The sequence below is a fragment of the Arctopsyche grandis genome, chromosome 9 (genome assembly GCF_051622035.1).
Source record: "Arctopsyche grandis isolate Sample6627 chromosome 9, ASM5162203v2, whole genome shotgun sequence".
NCBI classification, from domain to species: domain Eukaryota; kingdom Metazoa; phylum Arthropoda; class Insecta; order Trichoptera; family Hydropsychidae; genus Arctopsyche; species Arctopsyche grandis.
This window is the reverse complement of record NC_135363.1, coordinates 3,297,717-3,324,895: the sequence shown is the minus strand read 5'-3', so window position 1 is coordinate 3,324,895 and position 27,179 is coordinate 3,297,717. Positions and strand designations below refer to the sequence as shown.

Below are 27,179 nucleotides of genomic sequence, written 5' to 3'. Positions count from 1 at the left end.
AGTAAACAATAAAGCATGGTCGGTTATTGCGGCGTTTGGTGCAGCTAGCGTGCGGTCGCGGTTGCAGTTGGGGTTGTGGTGTGTGGTGAGTGGTGAGTGGTGTGTGGCGAGCGGCGAGCGGCCAGTGTTGTTGTTGTTGTCGTCGAGCTTCCAGCTCTTCGCCGCTCCCGGTCAGGATGAGTTTCAGCAGCGACGAGGTCAACTTCCTGGTGTATCGCTACCTGCAGGAATCCGGTCAGTGTTCATTCATTCGCCGCACTGAATTGCACCTGAATGCGAATGCACTCGCACTCGCTGTCATCGACCTGTCACTAGTTGTGGACTCCGCGCCGCGTCCCTCCACACATGACATCACATGACATGACATTTACGACAGCGTTTCTTTTCGGTCTAACTTACTCATTCACTAATTTTCATACCGACGACTCGACACTTTTCATTTTATACCCATACCCCATGACTAATAGTTTGCACTACAAATACATACTACATAAACCTAACCTATAAATGATCACTTTATTTTATTTATGATTCCTATGAATCAAACTTATGATTTTTAAATCTTATTCTGCACATGTTTTTAATTATTTAGAGCTATTAGGATATATCTCAAAGAAAAAAAAAAACAAATAATGTATTATTTCAACATCACATATTACTTCATATATGTTGTTTCGTTTCATTTTATCGTACTTAGATCAACCAAATTAATGATTTTTATTGTAAGATGGAAAAAATATAAATTTTAAAACGTTGCAGCTTTAATCTATGCCTTAAGTGAGGGTTTATTCCTGAATGTTGACATTACCACCGTTTTGCTGCATAGATGCATTATTTTTTCAATATTCTAAATTTTATCTTTTTGCTTTACATACTCAATCTTATCTTATCTTGAAATGTATTTCACAATATATGATAACGGCTACAGTAACCAACAGTTGGTTTACGTTATTATTTCACATTTATTTATTTATTTTCAGGCTTTTCTCATTCAGCTTATACGTTCGGAATTGAATCACACATTTCTCAGAGCAATATAAATGGCGCATTGGTTCCTCCGGCAGCCCTATTGAATATTTTACAGAAGGGACTGCAATACACGGAAGCAGAAATATGCATAGGGGAGGATGGTCAGTTTATTTATGTATATCTTTAAATGTATACACACTTAAGATAGTTGTTCAAACAACATTTTAAATTTTGATTTGGCACTATTGTCAATAGATATGAAATTTAACTTCATTCGATATTTGGTATGTTAGCCCAATTGCAGCATTGATATTTAAAATTTCGTAGTCGAGGCGATTATACATTGTTTGATTGTATCAAATTTCAGGTACAGAGACTCGTCTCAACGAAAGTCTCAGTTTGATTGACGCCGTGATGCCTGAAGTGGTGGCCATACGACAAAATCAACAGAATCAACAAAAACAAATCGTCAAAAGTGAAAGTGTAGGCGGAGTGCCTACCCCGAGCGGATCCACTAGTAATCCAGGAGTAGCCGGAACTGGACAAACTGGCGGAACTCCAAGCGGTGCCCAGTCTGCTGATCAAAATGGAGAGGAATCCAGTGGAGTCGTATCCACACCGTCCAGAACCACACCTGCCTTGACTCCGGCGCCGGACGGCATGGAGGCAATTATCACAGATATTTTTTATTATGTAATCGAAACATATACGAAGATGTTTTAATTTCTTGTTATCACTTTCCAGTTAGATCAATCTATTGAAATACCTGCCAATAAAGCAACAGTATTACGCGGCCATGAATCAGAAGTGTTCATTTGTGCGTGGAATCCATCAACTGATCTTTTGGCTAGCGGTTCTGGAGATAGCACAGCTAGGTTTGCATTATGCTACGTGTTCTACTATTGATATATGGCGATAGCACTGAACAACAAAAATCATCTGATATCATCTGAACGAGAGCAAACCATAGATGTAGAATAACCTAGATATGCCTTTACATACAAATTTCGTTGGAGATCTTGTCGCCACTAACTGAGGGGTGCGGGGGGTTTAACTAGTGGTGTGAAAAAAAGGTCGACGCAGCGGTCGGCAGTGGTCAGCAACCAGTATATGTACATGCACTGAAGTTTTATTTTATTGGACACTCCGCGTGACAGTAAACCAAACTAATAAAGCCATATTTAGAAAAACATATTTAGCTATACACACTATATTAAACTACAAATGTATGTTAATATAATAAAACCATCATTAACTATTACAATATTTAAACATTAGTAACTTCCACAAGGATCATTTTTAATATTTAGTTCATTGTTTGTAGTTTTAAACTTAATGTCGATTTCTGAATTTCCTTCAGTGCCAACAAGATATACGCGTGCATTTAGAGACACCTGTGGCAGAGGTTGTCGACCGCTGTTCCATCACTGCATATAACACTACATACATCGTGCCGATATTTCATTATATGTTAAAGTACTACTATAATTGAAGACATTATATATTAATTGTTACATATGATATGTGATGCCATCCGCCTTTTTATGTTTTCTTGAGTATTTGTAACACAATTTCACTGAATACGTTGGCATTTTCGAAAAATGTCAATCGACCTTCCGACTTAGAAGCTAACTAGCTACTGAGAGACAGTGTGCATGCACTGTACTTTTTTTTGTGTGTGCATGCACCAACAGGGTGATCAGCTTAGAGCGTCAGGGCGTATTCTATATCTATGGAGCAAACCAACAAAAATCATTGTCATATTCGGATTCAGTGTGTTAAACTTTAAAAAAAAAAGAATGATTAGTCTCCGCTCTGGTAATTATTATTTGTTGCTCAGTGTAATTAACCACCACTTGGATCAGCTAGTTAACCCTACGGGCGTTCCAAATACTAGCAGACTTATCGCAACAGCCAATGTGCATGAAACTCAATAGTATTTACCAAATTTCAGAATATGGGACATGTCAGATAATCCAGCCGCCTCTCCCAATCAACTTGTTCTGCGACATTGCATCCAGAAAGGCGGTGCCGAAGTTCCGAGTAATAAAGACGTCACATCATTGGATTGGAACGTAAGACACCGTGCTTGAAATCAAATCGAATACGAACGTGTAATATTATGTAGTATATAATGTTTGTGTGTGTTTTAGTGTGACGGACAACTCTTGGCTACCGGTTCGTATGATGGATACGCTCGTATATGGACGACCGATGGTCGGCTAGCTTCAACTTTAGGCCAACATAAGGGCCCTATATTTTCGCTCAAATGGAACAAACGTAGCAACTTCATACTCAGCGCCGGGGTAATTGTCGGGTATCATTCGATTAGTATTGTCTTTAGTTGTGTTTTGATGTATGATGTTTGTTGCAGGTTGATAAGACGACTATTATTTGGGACGCGGCGTCTGGGCAGTGCACTCAACAGTTCTCGTTCCATTCGGCTCCTGCACTTGACGTAGATTGGCAAACAAACACGTCGTTTGCCAGTTGTTCGACCGATCAGTGCATACATGTTTGCAAACTTAATGTAGACAAGCCCATAAAAAGTTTCCAAGGGCACACTGTAAGTTTATTTGTTTGGTTTTATGGTTTGTTCACTTTGGAAGCTATTTTTTTTTATTGTTTTATTTTATATATGTACACATATAGCAGGAAGCCCTAACAGATCAACCCCAATTCGCCTTCCTGGCCAATTACAATCGTGGATATACAATTTTTAGAATCATTTTAACAGAGCATCATAGAGACGTCGATGGATAAATTTTGATAAACTTACATTTAGCTAGCAGTATGGTTCGGTGGTTGCGTTTATGGTTATCACCGAGAGGTTACCGGGTTCGATCCTGTGCTAATCTTTGATACTGCTGGTCATACTTGGATATTTGTGACTCACTCAAGTCGATTGTTTCCTATCCAGAGTTTGCCGATTTATCTGATTTCATTATTGAAACGGTTCCTCCATCAAATTGGCAAAAACCATCCTACCCGCTGTCACAACTATCTGACTGTTACAAATATCTGAATTTGATTTATCTACAATATGTACAAGTCTATATCCATAGATGTTTCTATGGATTAATTCATTAATTGTTAATTTCGTGTTCTTCAGCCTTTCGAAATACAGCGATTTATGTAATAAAAAAATGCTGCAATGTTTGTAATCAATTGTCTAGGAAAGCGCATTGGGGTTTAGCTGTTAGGCTTTCCTGGTATATATTTCCTGGTATGTAAAAATAAATAGCAAAATAAATTTCGAGATGCTTAGAAACTAGAAACATTTCGAGACATTTATGGACAAATTTGCAGCAGTTTTATACGAATCAGCGAAATTCGAGATGCTGAAATCTCGAAAATTGCAAGAAATGGGTAATGGTTGCCGATTTTCTGAAACCGTTGCAATGAAATTCAGATACATTGCCAAACTCTGACAGGAAACGATCGACCTGGAGTCACAAACCAAGGTCTGGCCAGCAGCAACCAGTGGGATTTGATCCTGTGACTACTATGTTCAAAAGCATATATATTCGCTAACCACTAGTCCACACTGCTGGTTAAACCGCTCTATTAGTAGAAAATCCAAATTGAGTGACCGATGTGGTGCGGTCAGTCAATTTATACATACAACTGCTCAAAATAACGATTGAATGTTTCAGAACGAAGTTAATGCCATAAAATGGGATCCACAAGGACAACTGTTGGCGTCGTGCTCCGACGACATGACCCTCAAGATTTGGTCGATGAAGCAAGACACGTGCGTGCACGACTTGCAGGCCCACTCTAAAGAGATATACACAATAAAATGGTCTCCGACGGGACCGGGTACCCAGAACCCGAACATGAACCTGATACTTGCCAGCGCCAGCTTCGACTCGACGGTGCGGTTGTGGGATGTGGAGCGAGGAGCGTGCATCCACACCCTGACCAAGCACACGGAGCCCGTGTACAGCGTCGCATTCTCACCGGACGGCAAGTTCCTGGCCAGCGGCTCGTTCGACAAATGCGTCCACATCTGGTCGACGCAGACGGGACAATTGGTGCACAGTTACAAAGGCACGGGCGGTATATTCGAAGTGTGTTGGAATTCGAGGGGGTCCAAGGTCGGGGCCAGTGCTTCCGATGGCAGTGTGTTTGTGCTGGATCTGAGAAAATTGTGAACAATGGAAGGGCAGCGGGATGAAGTGAGTCGCATATGTTGCATCCAACGCGTGACGTGAAATCTTAAACGGCGTACGGAATTTAGCCCGTTATCCTGCTGATCTTGATGTACAGAGATGTCAAGTGATTTTTTTTTATATGTATACATACATTTAATGGCAATATTTCAGTATTTTTTGTGTATGCATACGTTTGTTGTATGCTTAAAATGGATTAGTTTACGACGTTGAATTTGTATTGTTTTTTTCACTACTGCACATTCCTGAATAGTGTCGGTGTTGGAAATTGTTGGATTATACAATACGCATTTTTTACATTTTTTGTATAGCTGAATATATTTAAAAGTCATAATTAATTTGATGCGATATATTTATACTTGAATATATATATATATATATATATATTTTTTAATTAAATGAATAATTTATCGACATACATGCATATACATATAATCGATAAAGTGTGTGTACGTTTAGTAGTTCCGGAATATTGAAGACTTTTTTTAAAATTTACATTTTGAGTTTCGGTTGGAACGTGTTGAATATATTGATAATTTACTAATTATGTTTGACGATTGCAAATAATTTTAAAGCACTGAAAGTAAAAGAGTATATTTCTGTATAAATATTTTTAAAAATATACTCGAAAAGAAGTAAATATTATTCATTAAAAATTATCCTTTGATTTTTTTTAATTCTTTACCTTGATTGTCTCTTTATCTAATTTTAATGTAGTATTTTCTAGCATTTTTAATGTTATATTGTGTGAATTATTAAGAAGACCCAAATGATGAAGAGATGGCATGTTTAATTTCATTGGTATTAACCCTTTGCCCGCGCCAATAAATATAGCGAACAAGCCCTGTATGCAGCGGCACCTTTTTCGCGAATTTGGCAATCGAGTTTTCGACCTTAAATACAGATTTTAATATTTACTCAAATAACCAGATATGTTAATTAACACAAAGTATTATTTTAAACAATAAAATACATAATATATCTCGTAGTTTTGGCTTAATTGTCAAATAATCATTCTTCATACAATTGAGACGTATCATTGCCATTGTTCAACAGACGTCACGTCACATAAACGAGGTTTCAGTATGGTTCCACAAACAACTAATTTTGACTGGTATATATTCGTTTTAAGCAAATTGAATAGATGGCATTCAACTCTCAGTAATATATTCAACCAATTTTGAACCTTAAAACAGTTGAAATAGGCGCATATAAGGCTCAAAATCCCGTGCAAAGTTCAGAAATTCTATGGAAGACAGCCGCGGACAAACGGTTAATCAATATATTTCAAGTTATTATATCTTAAATCATGAAAGGAGCGTTTTTCCAGTTGGGTTCTTCTGCATGTTTGCAAATAAAATAAAACGTTTAAATTAATACAAAAATTTATTACAACCGAGTGTATATCATCTCATCTGAGACGTCTTTTATATGCTAACAATTGATCGTGTTTATAAATACTATGAATTTTCTTATACATATGCGTGAAGAAGAAGAGCAAATTATCGTATTGTCCACAGTATGGGCGGATATCGCTTTTACTATTTCGTCTTTTGATATCCCTAAAGCCGTCACAATACGGCCCTTCATAATACGGATCGACGCCCCACATGTTTAAATGAATCTCCAACACGAACTGGTGTATGGCTTCGATCGTCGATAGGTACCATCGAGGACTGCCCTTTTGATGCCGCCAAAATTGTGACGCTCTGTTTTGTATGACGAGGCATGGCAAGCGTTTGATGCGTTCATCTTTGTATATGCCCCGGCTCTGATTCCACGTACTGTCTATGAAAACGGCCCTTTCTATTGGCAGCTCGTCGAGATCACATATATCATTGTTGGCTCTGTTGCTGTCCAGCGACTCTATCATGAGCGTTCTATTATGCTTTGGTTTCTCGTCCAATGACATGTTTGAAATATCTAAATCGGTGCGAAATAGACTAGCCACGTCTTTAGCGCTCACGCTCGGATATATGAGGTATATATTTTCCTTTTCACTATAATCTGGAATGTCGGGGTAAGTGTAGATTTTCACATCGTTTGGAGCGAGTATGGCTCCGTGCACTGCCGTACTCTTCCCGTCGATTTCATGCTTGTGCTTTATTATGTCGACTTTGATAGGTAACTGTAAATGGTGAGTATTAAAAAAAATGGGGAAAGTATTTTACTTGTGTGAATTATTTGTGACAGCTGAGTTTCTAACCTTCAAAGTTGGGATACGATCTTGAAGTTCGGCGACTGGTATGTAGCAGGTATAGCAAAAGTATTTCCTCGATTTGCAGCAATTGGTGCAGGCACTACGTCCTTCTACTTCGTCCAAAGATGTGGTATCTTCGATGCACATGCCTAAAAAGGGCTCCTCATCTAATTCTTTGACAAGTTTGGGATCCATCGTGTATAGCTGCACGTCATAATACTATCGAATGTGGCCATTGCAAGACTGGAATCTATAAACAATACGCAAAAAATTAATATTTTCATTGCAATCTGATTCGTTAGCCACTTAGATTTTAATGTATTATAAAATGAGATATGTTGTAGACAGGGCAGGCAAAAAAAAATGGTTGACAGTAGTGAACCATTTTTTGTGCATAAAAGCCGCCGGTAATTCGATTACACTGAGCAACAAAAAAAAATACCAGAGTAGAGACCAGCCAATCTTTACTAAGTTTGACCCGTTGAATTGGAATATGATATTGATTTTTGTTGGTGGGTGATCGTTTACGAGATATGAGCGTTTAAAAAAATCCGTGATTTTTAGTTTTTTTAGCTTTTGTGGTCTTTAAAATTTAGGATTGTTACGATCAAAGTGAGTATTGGAATCAATAGTCAGATATTTTTCCTATTAGTTTTTATATTTCATTGCTTTAAAATACTTCTAATTAATTGTCTAGCGAATTTTAAAAGTCAAAAATATATTTTTTTTACGGATTTTTTTCCGTGCTATTTTTCATTTATTTGGCAAATTTTTTATTTCTCCACGTTTATAAGGATTGGTTTTCTATCTCAATATTTTTTTTTATCTAAACGTACTAAATCGAGCGGTTTTTGCGTAAGAAAGATTTTCATTCAGATCCCGTAATGCGTATAACAAGCGTTTATAAAACGTGAGTCTTTTGCTGTCTTTAACTCAAAATTTAGAATTGTTGACAGGGGAATAGCCATACAATTGTGAAATTTGTTTAAAATCATTTATTCGAAAAAATGGACTTGTGTCACATTTGAGATCTCACACAGGGGAAAAGCCATACAAGTGTGAAATTTGTCTGAAACCTTTTACTGAAAAATCTGCTCTCCAGAAACATAAGAATTGTATGCTGGGATAAAACCACATAAATGTGAAATTTGTCTAAAATCGTTTTCTCTAAAATGTAACCTTTTCAATACTAAAATACACTTTTTCTGAGACAATTCCGGGACAAATAGCTCAAAACTCAATTTTTATATTTTTTTTTTATTCGTTCGGAACATTTTTATAGTTTTTACACGCGAAAAATATTGCTTTTGTTCCTTTATTCGAATACAAAAAAATATATACATAAGAGTAGAAGAGGTCTTATTTGCAATTTCGCCTTTACTAAGGTGATATTCATGTTATTCCTGGCCTTCGTCCACACACTTCATGTGACTAAATACTCTTTCTGGGTAAGCATTACTGCAGGGATGAACATAATGAAAGACACAATTTTCATCAGCTCAACCGATTTTTCATGCTCTTTGAAATACTCTGCCCATATCTTGTCATCATTTTGCTTGTCTAAGATCTGGAATAAAGTGAAATCGCCCAAGTGTTTCCTTATTTTGCAAACAGCCGTATAACTTATACCCTCTATTGTCGCGATTTTATGTTTATAAAACATGCTAGTTTTTATTAATGCTATAATACTTGCATTTCTCTCTTTAAAAAGAATTGCCTTTGCTTAAAAAAAATCTATTTAAGACTCACAAGCAATTTTAAACATAAATGAAAGTATTTTTTTCACAAATTAAATATAGTTAAGCTCCAGCAACAGAAAAAATCACGGTGTTGTTAACGAAATAATAAAAAAATCTTCGCAGAAACGCTCGTATATGCTTTACGTAATTCAGGAGCAAACTCATTTATCACACTCTTTTTGTTGGTGAATAAAGTAGTAAATAAGGATGAGCTTACAAAAAAAAACTAGCCCAAAAGATCTTATTGTGATCTATTTATAACCGTTACAAATGGGCGCGAACGCGGTTCAATGGGGTGGCGTAATATTCTGTCTTGGGACTGTGTGTACATTGAAAGGAAGTTCAACGGATTTATGTACACAATGTCAATTACAATAAAAATAAATGTAATAGTTTCCTCAAAATTTACGGGATAATTTAGCATTCATCCCGGATACGGGACAGTGATTCCAATTCCGGGACGGTTGGCAACCCTAGCCATGGTGTTTCTGGCGCCCCCCCTCACATGACATTTCGGTAAAGGGACTACTAGTCAAATGTGAACCTGACACAGGACAACTGGTCGCTATAGATCGGTCACTCGTGATCATCCGTCACGCTAAAACTGGTCACGAGAAAACTAGTCACACGCTAAAACTGGTCACGAGAAAACTAGTCACACGCTAAAACTGGTCACGAGAAAACTGGTCACACGCTAAAACTGGTCACGAGAAAATTGGTCACCCGCTAAAACTGGTCACACGCTGAAACTGGTCACACCCAAAAATTTAAAATTGGTCACACAAACAAAAATATTCTCAAATACTTTTTATTTACGAAATTTTTACTATTATCGACTAGACATATGTTCGAGCCAAAGGCCCTCGTGGCCGTGGCCGTGGCCGTTGTTTGTGGTCTTCGCGAGGAGTTCGCGGGCATCTGTCAGCCCATCTGACGTTCGTATCGCTCGCATCCGAGAAGTTTCGCATGGCAATCGCTTTTGCGTTCATTTCACTTTGACAGTTCGAATGTCAAATCAAAATTTAATCTTAATTCACCGCGGGGAGGTCTATGAAAACACTGATTGTGTTAGTAAGAGGATCCTTTATTTATGTTCACTTGTTACAATAGTAATTATATGTAAAAAAGAAGGTCGTTTTGTTTTCTCAGCTTCGGAGCCAATGGGACGTTGCCAGAGATTCATTCTGCATGTTTGTACAAGAGCGATGATTATGCCGTCGGCTTCATCTTTAATATGGACGGTATCTAAAAGTGAATTCGTCATTTTATAGTTTTCAACACATTATACATAAACATATTCTTGAATATATGAAATAAAAAAATTATCCGAACATCTATAAAATCGCCTCTTTTTTACACCCACGTGCTTATTTAACGGTCGATTAAAAAAAATACGCGCATAGTTGCACAAAAAATATCTTTCTCATACCGATAATGAAATTTTTTAAAAATTGGTCCAGTTTCGGAGGAGAAAATAAGAGAATACGAAACCTCGATTTTATCGATTTAAAATACGTTTTATCTGGTCGAAGTGCAACTGTCGCATTCAATCAATATATATATATATATATATATATATATATATATATATATATATATATACATATATATATATATATATATATATATATATATATATATATATATATATATATATATATATATATATATATATATATATATATATATATATATATATATATATATATATATATATATATATATATATATATATATATATATATATATATATATATATATATATATATATATATATATATATATATATATATATATATATATATATATATATATATATATATATATATATATATATATATATATATACAGTGGCGGACTGGGACTGAAATTAGTGCATGCCAGGAGTCAAAGGGGGCCCCCCAGGGTAAAAAAAATTTGTCCCCCCCCCCCCCATATAACAAAATTTTCTTCTTTCCATCACGCTAAAAATCAAGGGTAAAAAAAATAAAATTTTCAAAAATGGGAATAAACAAATTTAAGTACAAGAAAAATGGCAAAAGCAAAATAGATCCATAAATTACATTGTATATTTTTTTTTAACCCTTGTCCTAGGTAAATAGAATGCATCATAAAATAATGCGGCATAAAAGCGGCTTTTACTTTCAGTAGAAAACAATCAGGGACGTCATTTCAGCTTTTTCTTGGGGGGCGCAAGCAAAGATCGGTCAAATTGAATTTTTTTTCAAAAAATCTTTTTTATATCGGAATAAAAATAGAAAATATTCTTTGCATACTCCTTATTGAGTAATAAAATATGAAAAAATAAGCTTATTTTTGATAAAATAATTATAAAAAAATATTATGTAAAAAGTGAAAAAAGCGCCGCAGGCGAAAATTTTTTTCTAAAAATCTTCACATGGTCAACAAAAATCGACCATCAAACTGAGTCACTAAAAAACTATCAATTAACTTAATTTCTACCGACTGTCTTTTCACTTTATCTATGTACATACATGCATACATATGTACTTAATAACAATAGATAAAGTTTTGTGATCATGCGAAAATCGGGATTTTGGGGAGGGGGCTCTATCCTATATTTCTATATACATGGATGTGTCTAGATTACGAATAGATTTTATATTCGGAAACTGTTTAAAATTGTGTATTTAAATCTTACTATATCGTCGAAGTACTTAAATAATAATAAGTAATCAAATGTTATTTTGAAAGTAAGTAAATTTAAATCGCTGTTTGATGATGAATCGTCCTATCAAAATTGTTTTAAGCAGTTCAGTTCATATTATTCACGGAAATTTGTTTATTCCCATTTTTATTTCAGTAGGTAGTTGTTACATAGGTATTGGTATATATGTACATAATATTGAGGTTAAAAATGGGCGCAGCAAAAGGGCCCAAGCAAATGTTGAAACTTACATTTCGAGCCTAATAAAAAAAGTTAACCGATCCTTGGGCTATTAAAGCAGGTATTAGTTGTTTATGTATATCGTAAGAAATTTGTTTTGTTGAAATACCCAAACTTTAGGTCCCAAAGTGCAATATCCTATAAATTTTTACACACGTGAAATAGTTAAAAAGTTATTTCATTTTACTGAGGGCCCATATTTTCTAACAGATAGTGGGGCCCACATGCCATCGGGCATGTTCGCTTGTATGGCCAGTCCGCCACTGTATATATATATATATATATATATATATATATATATATATATATATATATATATATATATATATATATATATATATATATATATATATATATATATATATATATATATATATATATATATATATATATATATATATATATATATATATATATATATATTGTCGCATTCACTCAATATATATATCGAAGAAAGGAACGGCAACAAAATTAAGGTTTCGGGTGTACAGCCCTCTTAACGGGTGCTCACGAAATTTTATATATAACTTGGAATTGGGTTTATAATTCTAGATATGAAATGTCAATAATAAGCTTAGTTTTTCATATTTTATAACTCAATGAGGTGTATGCAATGAATATTTTCCATTTTTATTCCGATTTAAAAAAGATTTTTTAAAAAATTTCAATTTGACCAATCTTTGCCTGCCCCCCCCCCCCCCTCCCAAGAAAAAGCTGAAATGACGTCCCTGATTGTTTTCTATCGAAAGTAAAAGCCGCTTTTATGCCGCATTATTTTATGATGCATTCTATTTTTACCTAGGACAGAGGTCGGCAACCTGCGGCTCGCGAGCCACATGCGGCTCTTTGGATGTGAAGCTGCGGCTCTTTAGTTCCATACGCAAATATTATTTATTTTATCAAAAAAAAAAAATCGTTCTGAATCGATTAACCCATTTGAACCCACGCGGTCAGTTATGAACTTACACGATGTATGCCAGCGCGGTCATTCACGGCATTTTACAATTTTGCGTCGTAAAATAAAGGGATCACTCAGGCCGGCCGTAAAACCTTTCGTTACGCTTGGTTAGATGTTGGTGATGAATTTTAAGAAAGTCACACGAAATTAAATCAGTTCCTTTTGGAGTTTTGAGGGAATAACATCGAGCGCTTTTCGACTTGCAGATATGTCGAAGAGAAAACATACGTAAGTTTTTTTATTTTTACATATTTTTTAGTTATCTTTATGTTTCTAATACAGTAGGACTTATTGTATAATATGCATAAGAGAAATTGCGTTTATATATCTCATATTCCTGAAAAAAAAAATCAAAAGTCGACGGAGTCGTATATGACTCCTTGGGATAATGACACATATTTTTTTCCAGAGAATGCAATTTTACTACTGCAGAGATACGGGAAGAAATTGATAATTGGGACGAGTCTCAAATTCCGGATTCCACATACATACATATTACCACCCCTGGAAACTGATATTCGGTTAAAGAAAAAAGTAGGGTGGAAATCAATCGACCATTTAGTATAAATATGTATAATAAATATATGGGTGGGGTTGATCAAATGGATAACCATATTTCTAACTATAACATAAGTATTAGAGGGAAAAAATGGTACATGCCTATTCTGTTTTGGAACATCGATGTAGCTGTGAATAACGCTTGGATTCTAAGCAAAATTTTTGGTTGTAAATTTGATAAATTAGGATTTATCAGACAGGTAAGAGACGTTGTGCAAGTGTTATGGTCAAAAACGAAAACAATTGGTCCCATTCAGACCCGGCAAAGTTAATCAAAATCAAAAGGAAGTTGGAAGACATTTGATATTGGTCAAACAGAAAAGGAGAAATTGTGGACACTGTAAAAATAAAACGTTTTCCGCTTGTGATAACTGTGAAATTCCATTGCATGACAAATGTTTTGTACCGTATCATAATAATTAATTATTTTGTCTTCATGTATTTTGTTTTTACGAAGTTTGAACCCAAAATCTCGTTTATGACATTTCTTCTTTTAAAAGGGTTGTTGACGATGTGTATATGTCACAATATATGTACCTGCGTGTGTTATGTTATGCGATTTGAAAATATCATTTTATCGAAGAGATGCGTGTTTGTTATTTTTAAAATTAATTTTATAAATTTCTTAACAATAAAATTACAAATAACCAGTGAGAAAGTATTATAACTGATTATGTGACTCCATTATGATTTTTGTTTTATTTTAAAAAACATGTTTCATTAGCCCCAAAGGTCGTTCACGACACCACCTTGAAAAAAATTAAAAATGTTGAAAAATCAATTAATTATCCATCCCTATCCTTTAAAAAATATTTCCCATGATATAACTCAAAGATTTTGGAAAATAAACGAAAAAATAGTCCTGGGCACATGGGACATGTGTTTTCACGCGAGCTCTGGGTTCAAATGGGTTAACGAGGATTAGGCACCGATTCTATCACACCGAGTCACGTGTAGTCACTTTTCACCGCACCCCTCCCCCGTGACACGCGTCGTCACGGACGTCAGTCCGTCGGAAGCTCTCGAATTCCACAAAGAACAATACAGTCATAATTTATTTGTTTGCAGTGAAGCGTTCACCCCAGCTCGCAGTTTCGTCATCCGCTCGCCGCTTCCACGAAATGGTACGCACGGCCTGAATCGTGTTGCAGATGTTGTCCTCAGCTGCAATGATATTCGAAGCATATATTGAAATTTTTTTCTTTTTATGAGACCTGTGCTATTTAGAATCGAATATGATTTTCTCAGTCGTACTTTGGATTTTCAAGTGCTTAGATCTCGTTACGCGGTGTGTGTGTTGTGCTAAGACGCTGTTGTTTCTGTTAATTGTACGAAGATTATCTATTTTTATGTAAGTACATTTTATTACAATATTTATATGTCCAGTTCTTCGATACAGCGAAGAATAAATCATCAATAATAAACATGGTTGTAAGTATGTCCAAATACTTCAGAGCCCGATATAGAAATAATAGACAATGACATAGAGAAAGTTGAACTAGAAATTGAACAGTGCTTGCAAGAAAAACTTGATCAAGCAAAGTAAATAATTGCAAAACTTGTCATCTGCTGTTTTGGATACCTAAATAATAATTTTAAAAATTCTTTATTACAGCTTCACCGCAAGCATGGCATCTACAAAAAAAGGGAAGAACTGAAGAAGAGCACCGAGAATTCAATCGGGATTGGATGAAGTCGTTCGCTTTCATATGCAACTCAGATGGCCTTCCGACTTGTCTCATTTGCCAAGAAAAACTCGCACACAATAAGAAATCAAATTTAGAGAGACACTTCACTAAAAAACATACTCAGTTTGCTAGTAAATATCCAGCCGGCGAAGAACGAAAGCTGTCGACGAGCTCCAAAAACAAAAACAGCAATCAAGTTCTACGTTAATTAACTGGACGCAATCTACATGTAATGTTAATCTGGCAAGCTTCGCGGTATCACTAGAAATTGCAAAAAAAGGTAAACCATTCACAGATGGTGAGTATGTCAAAGATTGCTTCATACGTGCAGCTGAAGAACTGTTTTGTGATTTCAAAAACAATCCAGAAATCTTGAAAAAAATCAAAGATTTGCCACTATCCGCTAAAACAGTACAAGATAGAATATGTAACTTCAAATGTAACAATATGTAACAAATGTAACATATTTGCAGGTGGAAGATATTCAACTTTCTTCTGCCTTATCACTTGCTATAGATGAGTCTTGCGACATAAAAGACACGGCACAAGTTGCCCTTTTTGTCAGGTATATGTCATCCCAAGGTCCAAAAGAAGAACTTCTAGGATTGTTACCGCTCTCGGGACAAACTAGAGGGGAAGATATAGCGAATGCCGTGCAAAAATGTCTTGAAGACAATAAGATCGATTTAAATAAAATCGTTTCGATAGCAACTGATGGAGCCAGAAGTATGACAGGAAAAAATAAAGGGGCAACAACGATTCTTCAGAGTAAAATAAACCACGAAATTCTTAGGTTTGTTTGCTCAATTGTTTGTTATTGAAGTACAAGTTAGTGTTGTAAGTAAATGTTTAAGTGCACAAACTGAGTGAAAAAGCGTGCAGCGGAGCGTTCAGCGTTGCGTGAATAAATAATTGCAGACGAACGGTTTGAATAAAAAAACAATTTATTTTAATATTCGGTACAACAGTTGATTACGGACTGACTTAAATTCTAACAATATTGAGTTTATATACTCTTTAGCAAACAAAGAATGTGTTGAAGACACGTGTTGTACAATCTTGGTTACTTGGCCTGCCATTGAGGACGCTCGCCTCTCTTTCTATGTGTTTAATGGTCCGTACGCACCAAACCAACGACGATTTTGGGCCAACTTTTAAAACCAGTAGCGTACAAAATATCGAAATAAAAATTAAATTAAAAAATTGAAATTAAATATCAAAATTAAGCTAACGAGCGAGATTGAGCTAAAATTAGATCATCGTTGATGTTTTGAATTACGACGATACGCATTACAACCAGAGAAATATTATAATTTCTCTGATTACGAGCGAAAAAAACCTTGTTGTTATTTCTTATTAAAAGTCGTCACGATATACTACTGTGTTTCCGCCGCCGATGAGACATTAAACAAAAAAACTGTCGGTGATTTGTCAAAGGGTTTTTTTTCTTTCGTCGAAATAAAATTAATAATCACACATTATCCGATAAATTTTACCTCTGAGATGGATTTAATTATTTGATTTATTTCGACAAGAGAAACAATTGAAGACATTATCCGATAAAATTTACCTCTGAAATGATTTAATTAATTGATTTATTTCGACGAGAGAAACAATTGAAGACTAAAAAAATTTCGTTTGATAAACCGACAGCGTACCGGATTGGGACCATCGCTCGGTCACCCATACTTATACATGAGATATTCTCAGTAACTGCGCATTACGGGGAAGTAAAAATAATAATTCTTTGATTTTTTTTCGATCTTAGTGCGTATCTTCGTAAGTCAAAACATCTTCGACAAACAAAAGTCGAGGATTACCTGTATGTGATGGTTGATGATCTAATTTTAGGTCAATCTCGAAAATTTATTTAAATTGGGCATGTTCTGTTTTAACTTTCAATATTTTATTTTAATTTTAATTTAATTTTAATATAATAATAATAGTTTTAATTTTGATATTTAATTTCAATTTTTAAATTTAATTTTTATTTCGATATTTTGTACGCTACTGGTTTTATCCTGCTGGTTAAAACGTTGGACCAAAATCGTCGTTGGTTTGGTCCGTACGCAGCATCACACGAAAGCTGCACGCTCCACCCCGCCCGACGCTTAAGTCGAGCGTGCACTCGGGCCGTGCACTTATTGTTTCAATTTTTTACTTAAATAATAAGTAATTATTTAATAATGCCATATATGTATATATATTATCTTATTTATTGTGAAAACACTACTTATGTATGTATGAATAAATAGATATTTTTTCTTATGAATAAATAGATTAGTTTTTTTTATCAAAAAACTTTATTTATGCGAGTACTATTTATTGTTGGCAAGAAAAAATTTTGTGGCTCTTTAAAAACTTTGAAATTTTGTAAATTGTAATTTTTGGCTCTTCCGACTCAAAAGGTTGCCGACCCCTGGCTTAGGATGATGAAGTATGTATGTTTACCAAAATTATCTCAATTTCATCCAATAAATAAAAATTATTACATTTAAAATAAATAAAACAAGTAAGCCAAATAATAGATCTGTGTATTTAATTTTCAATTATTATTTCTCTTAAAATGATACACTACAAATAAACTGCACTGCAATGAGGAGAAATGTCATGTGAGGGGGGACGCCAGAAACACCATGGCACGCAAGCCGCCAAAATGTAAGAATATTAACAATATATATAATAACAATAGATTTTCGAGTAATGATTTTAAACAAATTTCACATTTGTGTGGTTTTATCCAGCATGCAATTTTTTTATGTTTATTGAGGTTAGATTTGTGAGTAAATAATTTTAGACAAATTACACACTTGTTAGGCTTTCCCCCGTGTGAGATCTCAAATGTGACCCAAGTTTACTTTTAGAAATAAATGATTTTAAACAAATGTTTAAAAAAGTTTTATCCCAGGATGCACATTTTTATGTTTCTCGAGACTAGATTTTTCAGTAAATGATTTCAGACAAATTTCACAATTGAATGGCTTTTCCCCTGTGTGAGATCTCAAATGTATCACAAGTTCACCTTTATGAATTAATGATTTTAAACAAATGTCACATTTATGTGGTTTTATCCCAGTATGCAATTTTTCATGTGACACAAGGATATATTTTTGAGAAAACGATTTTAGACAAATTTCAAATTTATGTGGTTTTATCCCAGCATGCAATTTTTTATGTTTCTGGAGAGTAGATTTTTCAGTAAATGATTTTAAACTAATGTCACATTTATGTGTTTTTATCCCAGTATGCAATTTTTCATGTGACACAAAATTATATTTATGAGAAAACGATTTTAGACAAATTTCACATTTATGTGGTTTTATCCCAGTATGCAATTTTTCATGTGACAAAAGGTTAGATTTTTTAGTAAATGATTTTAGACAAATTTCACATTTATGTGGTTTTATCCCAGTATGCAATTTTTCATGTGACACAAGGCTAGATTTTTGAGAAAACGATTTTAGACAAATTTCACATTTATGTGGTTTTATCCCAGTATGCAATTTTTTATGTTTCTGGAGAGTAGATTTTTCAGTGAATGATTTTAAACAAATGTTACAATTGTGTGGTTTTATCCCAGTATGTAATTTTTCATGTGACAAAAGGTTAGATATTTTAGTAAATGATTTTAGACAAATTTCACATTTATGTGGTTTTATCCCAGTATGCAATTTTTCATGTGACACAAGGCTAGATTTTTGAGAAAACGATTTTAGACAAATTTCACATTTATGTGGTTTTATCCCAGTATGCAATTTTTTATGTTTCCGGAGAGTAGATTTTTCAGTAAATGATTTTAAACAAATGTTACATTTGTGTGGTTTTATCCCAGTATGCAATTTTTCATGTGACAAAAGGTTAGATTTTTTAGTAAATGATTTTAGACAAATTTCACATTTATGTGGTTTTATCCCAGTATGCAATTTTTCATGTGACACAAGGCTAGATTTTTGAGAAAACGATTTTAGACAAATTTCACATTTATGTGGTTTTATCCCAGTATGCAATTTTTTATGTTTCTGGAGAGTAGAATTTTCAGTAAATGATTTTAAACAAATGTTACATTTGTGTGGTTTTATCCCAGTATGCAATTTTTTATGTTTCCGGAGAGTAGATTTTTCAGTAAATGATTTTAAACAAATGTTACATTTGTGTGGTTTTATCCCAGTATGCAATTTTTCATGTGACAAAAGGTTAGATTTTTTAGTAAATGATTTTAGACAAATTTCACATTTGTGTGGTTTTATCCCAGCATGCGATTTTTTATGATTCTCGAGACTAAATTTTGCAGAAAATGATTTCAGACAAATTTCACAATTGAATGGCTTTTCCCCTGTGTGAGATCTCAAATGTCTGACAAGGGTATATTTTCGAGAAAGTGATTTTAAACAAATATCACATTTGAACAGCTTTTCTCCAGGATGTGATCTTTTGTGTAAAATAAGTTCACATTCACTGGGAAATGGCTTTACGCACATTTCACTATTCTTTCGGTGAATTGTCGATTGTGAAGACTCATCGTCCCATATTGAATCTTCCAATAAAACTTCTTCAGTCTTGATCTTCAAGCAATCGTCTACCCTCAGTCGAGACGATTCGTTGTTTCGAAAACAAGCCTTTCGAAAGCTGATCAACGAATCCAGAGTGGTCTTACACGAAATACACACCCTGTCTGGCAACCCATCGCCTCTTTTAACCTGCAGATGGAAAAAAAAATAGGATGAAGCGGTGAGAAGAGTCAACCACAATAATTGTAACCTATAACCAGAACCGACCTGAATTTGACAGCAGGTCCGAATGCGTTGCTCCAGACGCTCTAGATGAGGATCGCCGAAGATGGAGACGGAAGATTCAGCCGGAGCTGGTCCGAGACAAAGCCTGCACTCCATCGTCCCTGTGCTGAACTCTGACAGCAACCACTTATCTCGACTTGCTTTGTTTTTAGTGACATCTTTAGTCTAAATTTGGTACCATGTAGTCATTGCCCACCAACTCGGCGCACCAACAACTCAATTTTTCAACAACGATTTTTCAATGGCTACGTCCGGTTCGGTGATTACTAGTCAAATGTGAACCTGTCACAGGACAACTGGTCGCTCTAGATCGGTCACTCGTGATCATCCGTCACGCTAGAACTGGTCACGAGAAAACTAGTCAAACGCTAAACCTGGTCACGAGAAAACTGGTCACACGCTAAAACTGGTCACGAGAAAATTGGTCACACCCAAAAATTTAAAATTGGTCACACAAACAAAAATATTCTCAAATAATTTTTATTTACGAAATTTTTATTATTATCGACTAGACATATGTTCGAGCGAAAGGCCCTCGTGGCCGTGGCCGTTGTTTGTGGTCTTCGCGAAGAGTTCGCGGGCATCTGTCAGCTCATCTGACGCTCTCTAGCCTCTAGCCACGCCGAGAAGGTTTGCAATCGCAGTTTTACCGTGTGACCAGTTTTCTCGTGACCAGTTTTAGCGTGTGACTAGTTTTCTCGTGACCAGTTTTAGCGTGACGGATAATCACGAGTGATCGATCTAGAGCGACCAGTTGTCCTGTGACAGGTTCACATTTGACTAGAAGTCCGTTTACCCTACGTCCACACTACCGATATTTACGAATTTTTCCATAACCAGTTCAAAAAAAAAATACCAGAGCGGAGTTTCTAACCTTCAAAGTTGGGATACGATCTTGAAGTTCGGCGACTGGTATGTAGCAGGTATAGCAAAAGTATTTCCTCGATTTGCAGCAATTGGTGCAGGCACTACGTCCTTCTACTTCATCCAAAGAGGTGGTATCTTCGATGCACATGCCTAAAAAGGGCTCCTCATCTAATTCTTTGACAAGTTTGGGATCCATCGTGTATAGCTGCACGTCATAATACTATCGAATGTGGCCATGGCAAGACTGGAATCTATAAACAATACGCAAAAAATTAATATTTTCATTGCAATCTGATTCGTTAGCCACTTAGATTGTAATGTATTATAAAATGAGATATGTTGTAGACAGGGCAGGCAAAAAAAAATGGTTGACAGTAGTGAACCATTTTTTGTGCATAAAAGCCGCCGGTAATTCGATTACACTGAGCAACAAAAAAAATTACCAGAGTAGAGACCAGCCAATCTTTACTAAGTTTGACCCACTGAATTCGAATATGATATTGATTTTTGTTGGTGGGTGATCGTTTACGAGATATGAGCGTTTAAAAAAATCCGCTGTACAGACGCCAGGGGTCCTCAACTCGAGAAACACCTGCCGTCGGTTGTCGGTTTCCTCACGGTGCCTTCCTTCGTCGTCGGTGGTCTGGTCTCTGCTGATGATGGCTGCTCTGCTCTGTCCCTTTCTCTTTCGTAGTGTGCGTGGGATGCGTGATGTGGAAAAAGGCGGGAAATTGTAAACCAATGAAAACAGGGCGTAAATCTGTTTATGTATTGCGACTGTATTTTAAATATATAAATTATACAGAGATCAAGCAGGGGGCAAAGGGGGGGGGGAGTAAACAAAGAAACCACGCGTGATTTTTGAGGTTAGCCACGCGTAGCTCAGTTGTCTGCCTTCTGGACGAAGACAAACCAGGCTTCCTCTGGTGCACACCGGACGGATACTGCAGCTGGTCTCCAAGTATCGTCACAACCCATCACCAGTGGCCGAGCTGGTGATTTCGGTGGGGAGGAGCTAACTGCGTGTTTATGCCGAAGCCGTGGGCGCGCAACTGTCAGTGGCCGTTGTTTTTCAGGGTGGCCAGCACAAAAATATTTCGGCCAACTCGTGGGTCGTAAGGCCACGAAAGCCGATCATCAGACATAGTCTGAACATACTCCCTCCGTTGGAATCCAGAGGATCGGATTCCAAAACAAATGAATCAATAGTGCACAAGAGACTAATGAAACATGACAAATGAGATAACAAAAGAACACAACAACAAAGACATAAACAATACACAAACAAACAAAAAAAACCAACACCAGTGCTAGGTAACAATATTGTTCAACCGTTACATGTCCCATATGCATTGATAGCTTTGTGGCGGCTCGCTTATACGACATGGTCGAGTTTGGTTGCCTTCCTGCGAGTGGGGACCAACCCGGCTGGGTTCGGAGAGCTACTACTCACTCTGTCTTCAGCTGTCATATAATAAACACGTGCATTAACATGCCAGTCGTCTCATTCGTTCATCCTCCATACTGGTGACCCCGACGTGATCCAGTATGGAGGATGAACGAATGAGACGACTGGCATGTTAATGCACGTGTTTATTATATGACAGCTGAAGACAGAGTGAGTAGCAGCTCTCCGAACCCAGCCGGGTTGGTCCCCACTCGCAGGAAGGCAACCAAACTCGACCATGTCGTATAAGCGAGCCGCCACATCACTCCCCCGCCCCCGCCGCCGCCCAGTATGGAGGATGAACGAATGAGACGACTGGCATGTTAATGCACGTGTTTATTATATGACAGCTGAAGACAGAGTGAGTAGCAGCTCTCCGAACCCAGCCGGGTTGGTCCCCACTCGCAGGAAGGCAACCAAACTCGACCATGTCGTATAAGCGAGCCGCCACAGCTTCATTACCAGCACCAATCAACAAACAAGACACAAAAACTAAATGGAAACACATTGAACTAAAGCCACAACACAAATGAAAGAAGCCAACTTTAATGTGGGACGTTTTGAACGTTCGCCACTCCGTTGCACAAATTCACTGAGTGCTGCTCGACTGGCAGTCGAGCTACTCGCCGGACTGCTCGCTTGGTGTTGCTGATGGAGGAGTAGTATGACCTACTCCTGTGACCCTCTCTGACAGGGGCCGCTGCTGCATGTGCTGGTGTGGTAACACCCTCACTCCGGGCTGATCGACCAGATTCTCCTGCTGTTGCGCAACTAGTGGTGCGCCAACTAGGAACTGGCCAGGAGTTATTGGAGCTGGGTTGGGAAGGTCGAAAGACGTGAGGGTTAGAGGTCGCGGGTACATTGCGCTTCGGCAAGCGGAATCTTCGTTCCGCGGAAATACGCGATTCGTCCAGGGGACGCGTAAGTGCACGGCCCGAGTGAAAAAGCGTGCAGCGGAGCGTTTAGCGTTGCGTGCAAGCGGCGAAAGAGCGTTCGCGCAGTGTCCTCAGTGCAACGCTGAACGCTCCACGCTTTTTCACAGCGTTCGTATGAGCTGGTCACTGTTTTCGTAAATCACAAACCAGTTTGAAGTTGCACGCGACGCCCCGCTACACGCCCCGTTCATCGCAAACACGCACGCTGTTGCCGCCGCGCCGCTGGCCTGCCACTCAGGACGCTCGCATCTCTTTATATGTGTTTGACATGAACGCTGCACGCTCCGTCCCGCCCGACGCTCAAGTCGAGCGTGCACTCAGGCCGTGCACTAACTGTCTTGACTGGACGTCTCGCGCCAAAACAAGATAACGGATCACGACCCGTTGGGTGATGGCAATTCCGAGAATCGCTTGAAACTGTGGGCGCTTCTAGAGAGCCGCCCAATATCCAGCCCAAAGCTGTATCCATCATTGCGATGCGTCCTCCTCTGTCACCGCGTGACTTGGTGCACGGCCTGAGTGAAAAAGCGTGCAGCGGAGCGATTAGCGTTGCGTGCAAGCGGCGAAAGAGCGTTCGCGCAGTGTCCTCAGTGCAACGCTGAACGCTCCACGCTCACAGCGCTCGTGTGAGCTGGTCACTTTTTTCCTCATGGCGTCGGGGTCGTACGATATTATTGTACTTAGAAGAAAACGTGTGGTTAAAATATTTTAATAACTACAGACAAGGTCCAAGTGAGATAATTAAACAAAGAAGGCTGTGTGGGGAGTTTTCTACGTTGTATGAAACTTCGCGATTAAATGAAGATAAATTTTACGAGTACACTAGGATGACGGTGACAACTTTTGACTATATATTAAAAAAAATTGAATCACGATTAAAACTGACGAGAACAAATTTTCATCCATCGGATTCTATAACCCCTGCAGAAAAGTTGATAGTGACTATAAGGTAAGTTATAAATAAAACTCATATTTATTTCGATATAACAGATGTATTTATTAATTAATATGCGAGTACATATAGAATTTACTAGTGTTCTAATTAATTATTAATTGCTATTATTAAAAGATGAATCTTCTGGATGATTATGGAAGGGAATACAATTAGTTTTGATACAGAGCGCGTTCGTTTTCAACGCATGCTTCTATTAGCCACTCATTAATTTTAACGCGAAAACGTAATTTTTGAAGCTCATTTAATTTCTTCGTTGTCGGTAATACACTTCTAAAAAATAGAAAATCTTCGTCATTTTTTAAATCTTCATCTTGGCTGTCTTTCAGACGTTTTTCCATTAACATCAATTTTTTTTTTCTATCTCCAAAATGTCATCTTTGATAGAACGTTTTCTGATTGTTGATGATGGTTGAGAACTAGAAGAGCCAGCAGGTGACTGTTCATGATACAATCTCGGGGATGACACAGAATCAAATATATCTGTATCAGTTTGGGTATTTTCTGTGTTATGACTACTCTCATCTACGGTTAAGTTGCCTGTAGATGAAGCAGGGGTAACTTCTGTTTTCATAAATGACATTATATTCAAATATTGCCAAGTTGACTCCCATGTTTCCGTTTCTGCTCCTGATATGAGAACTGGTTGCTTTTTTAACTCCTTTCTATATTGGTCTTTCAGATGTTTCCATCGTTTTTTCAATGCATCTTCTGTAAAAAATATAATAATAATAATTACTTACATGTATTTCATTTGATTACAGGTACCTCGCTACAGGAAACTCTTTTCGATCACTGGCGTTTAGTTTTCGAATGGGTAAAACAACAATAGCAAACATTGTATATTTAACTTGTTCAGCTATATGGATGGAACTGGTTGATGTACATATGCCTCACCCAACCCATAACGACTTAAAGAAGATAGCAAGTGATTATTACAGACTCTGGCAGTTCCCAATGTGCATTGGTTCTATTGACGGCAAGCACTGCAGGGTGAAATGTCCAGATAAGTCTGGTTCTTCATATTTTAACTATAAAAATTATTTTTCGATAATATTGCAAGGAGTTGCAGATGCAAATAAAAAATTTATAGCCATAGAAGTGGGAGGAAAAGGTAAACAAAGCGATGGAGGCACCTTTCACTATTCAACTTTAAATATGTTAATGGAGAATGGTCAACTAGATGTTCCTCCACCCGATGTGATACCAGGGACTGCTATACGTGTGCCATGTGTTCAGACTATGTCTGATGATCGGCTTTCGTGGCTTTACGACCCACGATTTGGCCGATATATTTTTGTGCTGGCCACCCTGAAACAGCGGTTGGCACACAAACTGACAGTTGTCAATAGCGGTTTGGCGCGTTAACACCCCGGTGTTTACGGGGCCCACCTCGCCACCGAAATCACCAGCTAGAGGCTGGTGAGGGTTGTGACGATACTTGGAGACCAGCTCCAGTATCCGTCCGGTGTGCACCAGAGGAAGCCTGGTCTTTCTTCGTCGAAGTCAGATCACGTAGTCACGTGAGGAGTGAGGTTATCATAACCTCTCGAACACGTGCGCGCTAATTTCACGACGGACTCCCCCCCCCCCCTGCTTATTCTCTGTATTTATATATATATAAAATACAGTCACCATACAAACAGAATTACAACCTGTTTTCATTATTATACAATTTCCCGCCTTTGTCCTGTATCACACTCACTTACGCACACTGTACGAATAGAAAGGGACATAGCAGAGCAGCCGACATCAGCAGAGACCAGACCACCGACGACGAAGGAAGGCACCGTGAGGAAACCAGTCCCGCCCAAGCTTACCACTAGCTATCTCACAAAACCGACTTCGGGGGTGCTCTCGAGTTGAACATCCCTGGAGTCTGTACACCATGTTTAATTGCTGATGAAGCGTATCCTTTAAAAGAACACATAATGCGACCATTTCCTTCCAGAAATTTGGATATAAAAAGTGAATATTATAAACAAACATACAAATAAATTTGGATATAAATAGTGAATATTATATACAAACGCCTGTCACGTGCACGGAAGTCTATTGAATGTACTTTTGGCATTTTAAATGCGAAGTGGCGTATTTTAAGTAAAGCGATTGAAACTAACACAGAAAATGCTTGCCTCATCATAAAAACTACGTGTTTATTGCATAATATCATACGTGACCTTGAAGGATCTATTGCTGATGTCAATAATCTTGCAAACTTTCAGATCGAAATAGCGTCTAATAACTCCTCAAGTAGGAGAAACAACAGTTCATCACTGATTGCGAGAAACATACGCCAACAATTTTGTGATTATTTTTGGGATAATAGAATTTAAAGTATTATAAGTAACGTACAATCAATAAATAAGTTAATAAAATAATTATTTACCTTCAATTCGTAGTTTTAATGATAATTCCTTCAACACTTTCTGTTTAATTATCCTATTTTTATATAGGGCATGAGTTGTTGACCATAATTCTGGTTTAAGTTCGATTTCTAGAATAATATCTTGGAAAGACATTGCGCGCACGCTCCCGTCCCGCTGCAAATCACAAACTGGTTTGAAGTTGCACGCGACGCGCCGCTACACGCACCGATCATTGCAAACACGCATACTGTTGCCGCCGCGAGCGTTCGTGTGAGCTGGTCACTGTTTTCGTAAATCACAAACCGGTTTGAAGCTGCAGCGACGCCCCGCTACACGCCCCGCCCCGTTCATCTCAAACAAGCATGCTGTTGCCGCCGCGCCGCTGGCCTGCCACTGCCACTGCCACTGCCACTGCACGCTCGCATCTCTTTATGTGTTTGACATGAACGCTGCACGCTCTACCCCGCCCGACGCTCAAGTCTAGAGCTAGAACTAGAATGATACGTTTGCCATTGCGGAACATCGCATGATAGGCGTCGCTGCCTATCACCATATCAACTGTACCGGGATTATCGAATGACGGATCGGCAACAGGGAGATGAAGCGGCAAATGGCTCCGAA

General features: G+C 37.3%; 5 protein-coding genes across 9 annotated transcripts; 2 read left to right on the top strand and 3 right to left on the bottom strand.

Annotated features, from left to right (window-relative positions):
* The first annotated feature begins 63 nt into the window (after window positions 1-63).
* Window positions 64-10,421, top strand: ebi (transducin beta like ebi). 2 transcript variants are annotated; one of them, XM_077438458.1, is made up of 9 exons: window positions 66-234; window positions 981-1,130; window positions 1,337-1,635; window positions 1,714-1,844; window positions 2,924-3,044; window positions 3,123-3,275; window positions 3,344-3,535; window positions 4,626-5,150; window positions 10,233-10,421. In XM_077438458.1, exons 1-8 carry the CDS (start codon window positions 177-179, stop codon window positions 5,124-5,126), a joined length of 1,605 nt encoding a protein of 534 aa, XP_077294584.1. In that variant the 5' UTR covers window positions 66-176; the 3' UTR covers window positions 5,127-5,150; window positions 10,233-10,421. The 2 variants fall into 2 exon arrangements, with proteins under 2 accessions (XP_077294583.1, XP_077294584.1); XM_077438457.1 differs by lacking the exon at window positions 10,233-10,421 and having other exon boundaries at window positions 64-234; window positions 4,626-5,802.
* LOC143917079 (tRNA-uridine aminocarboxypropyltransferase 1) lies at window positions 5,646-7,594 on the bottom strand. Its single transcript, XM_077438474.1, has 2 exons — window positions 7,351-7,594; window positions 5,646-7,272 (listed from the first exon to the last, which is right to left on the bottom strand). Exons 1-2 carry the CDS (start codon window positions 7,537-7,539, stop codon window positions 6,556-6,558), a joined length of 906 nt encoding a protein of 301 aa, XP_077294600.1. The 5' UTR covers window positions 7,540-7,594; the 3' UTR covers window positions 5,646-6,555.
* On the bottom strand, window positions 7,351-21,077 carry LOC143917058 (uncharacterized). 4 transcript variants are annotated; one of them, XM_077438449.1, is made up of 4 exons: window positions 20,801-21,077; window positions 19,971-20,284; window positions 19,672-19,892; window positions 10,149-10,328 (listed from the first exon to the last, which is right to left on the bottom strand). In XM_077438449.1, exons 2-4 carry the CDS (start codon window positions 20,082-20,084, stop codon window positions 10,313-10,315), a joined length of 351 nt encoding a protein of 116 aa, XP_077294575.1. In that variant the 5' UTR covers window positions 20,085-20,284; window positions 20,801-21,077; the 3' UTR covers window positions 10,149-10,312. The 4 variants fall into 4 exon arrangements, with proteins under 4 accessions (XP_077294574.1, XP_077294575.1, XP_077294573.1 ...); XM_077438448.1 differs by lacking the exons at window positions 10,149-10,328; window positions 20,801-21,077 and adding an exon at window positions 7,351-7,594 and having other exon boundaries at window positions 19,971-20,121; XM_077438447.1 differs by lacking the exon at window positions 10,149-10,328 and having other exon boundaries at window positions 17,712-19,892.
* A 2,740-nt stretch (window positions 21,078-23,817) lies between these two features.
* On the top strand, window positions 23,818-26,576 carry LOC143917082 (uncharacterized). The gene is made up of 2 exons (XM_077438478.1): window positions 23,818-24,186; window positions 24,954-26,576. The coding sequence occupies exons 1-2, from the start codon at window positions 24,065-24,067 to the stop codon at window positions 25,555-25,557; spliced, it is 726 nt and encodes a 241-aa protein (XP_077294604.1). The 5' UTR covers window positions 23,818-24,064; the 3' UTR covers window positions 25,558-26,576.
* On the bottom strand, window positions 24,217-26,971 carry LOC143917089 (uncharacterized). Its single transcript, XM_077438486.1, has 2 exons — window positions 26,579-26,971; window positions 24,217-24,900 (listed from the first exon to the last, which is right to left on the bottom strand). Exons 1-2 carry the CDS (start codon window positions 26,709-26,711, stop codon window positions 24,536-24,538), a joined length of 498 nt encoding a protein of 165 aa, XP_077294612.1. The 5' UTR covers window positions 26,712-26,971; the 3' UTR covers window positions 24,217-24,535.
* Between the last annotated feature and the right edge of the window lie 208 nt (window positions 26,972-27,179).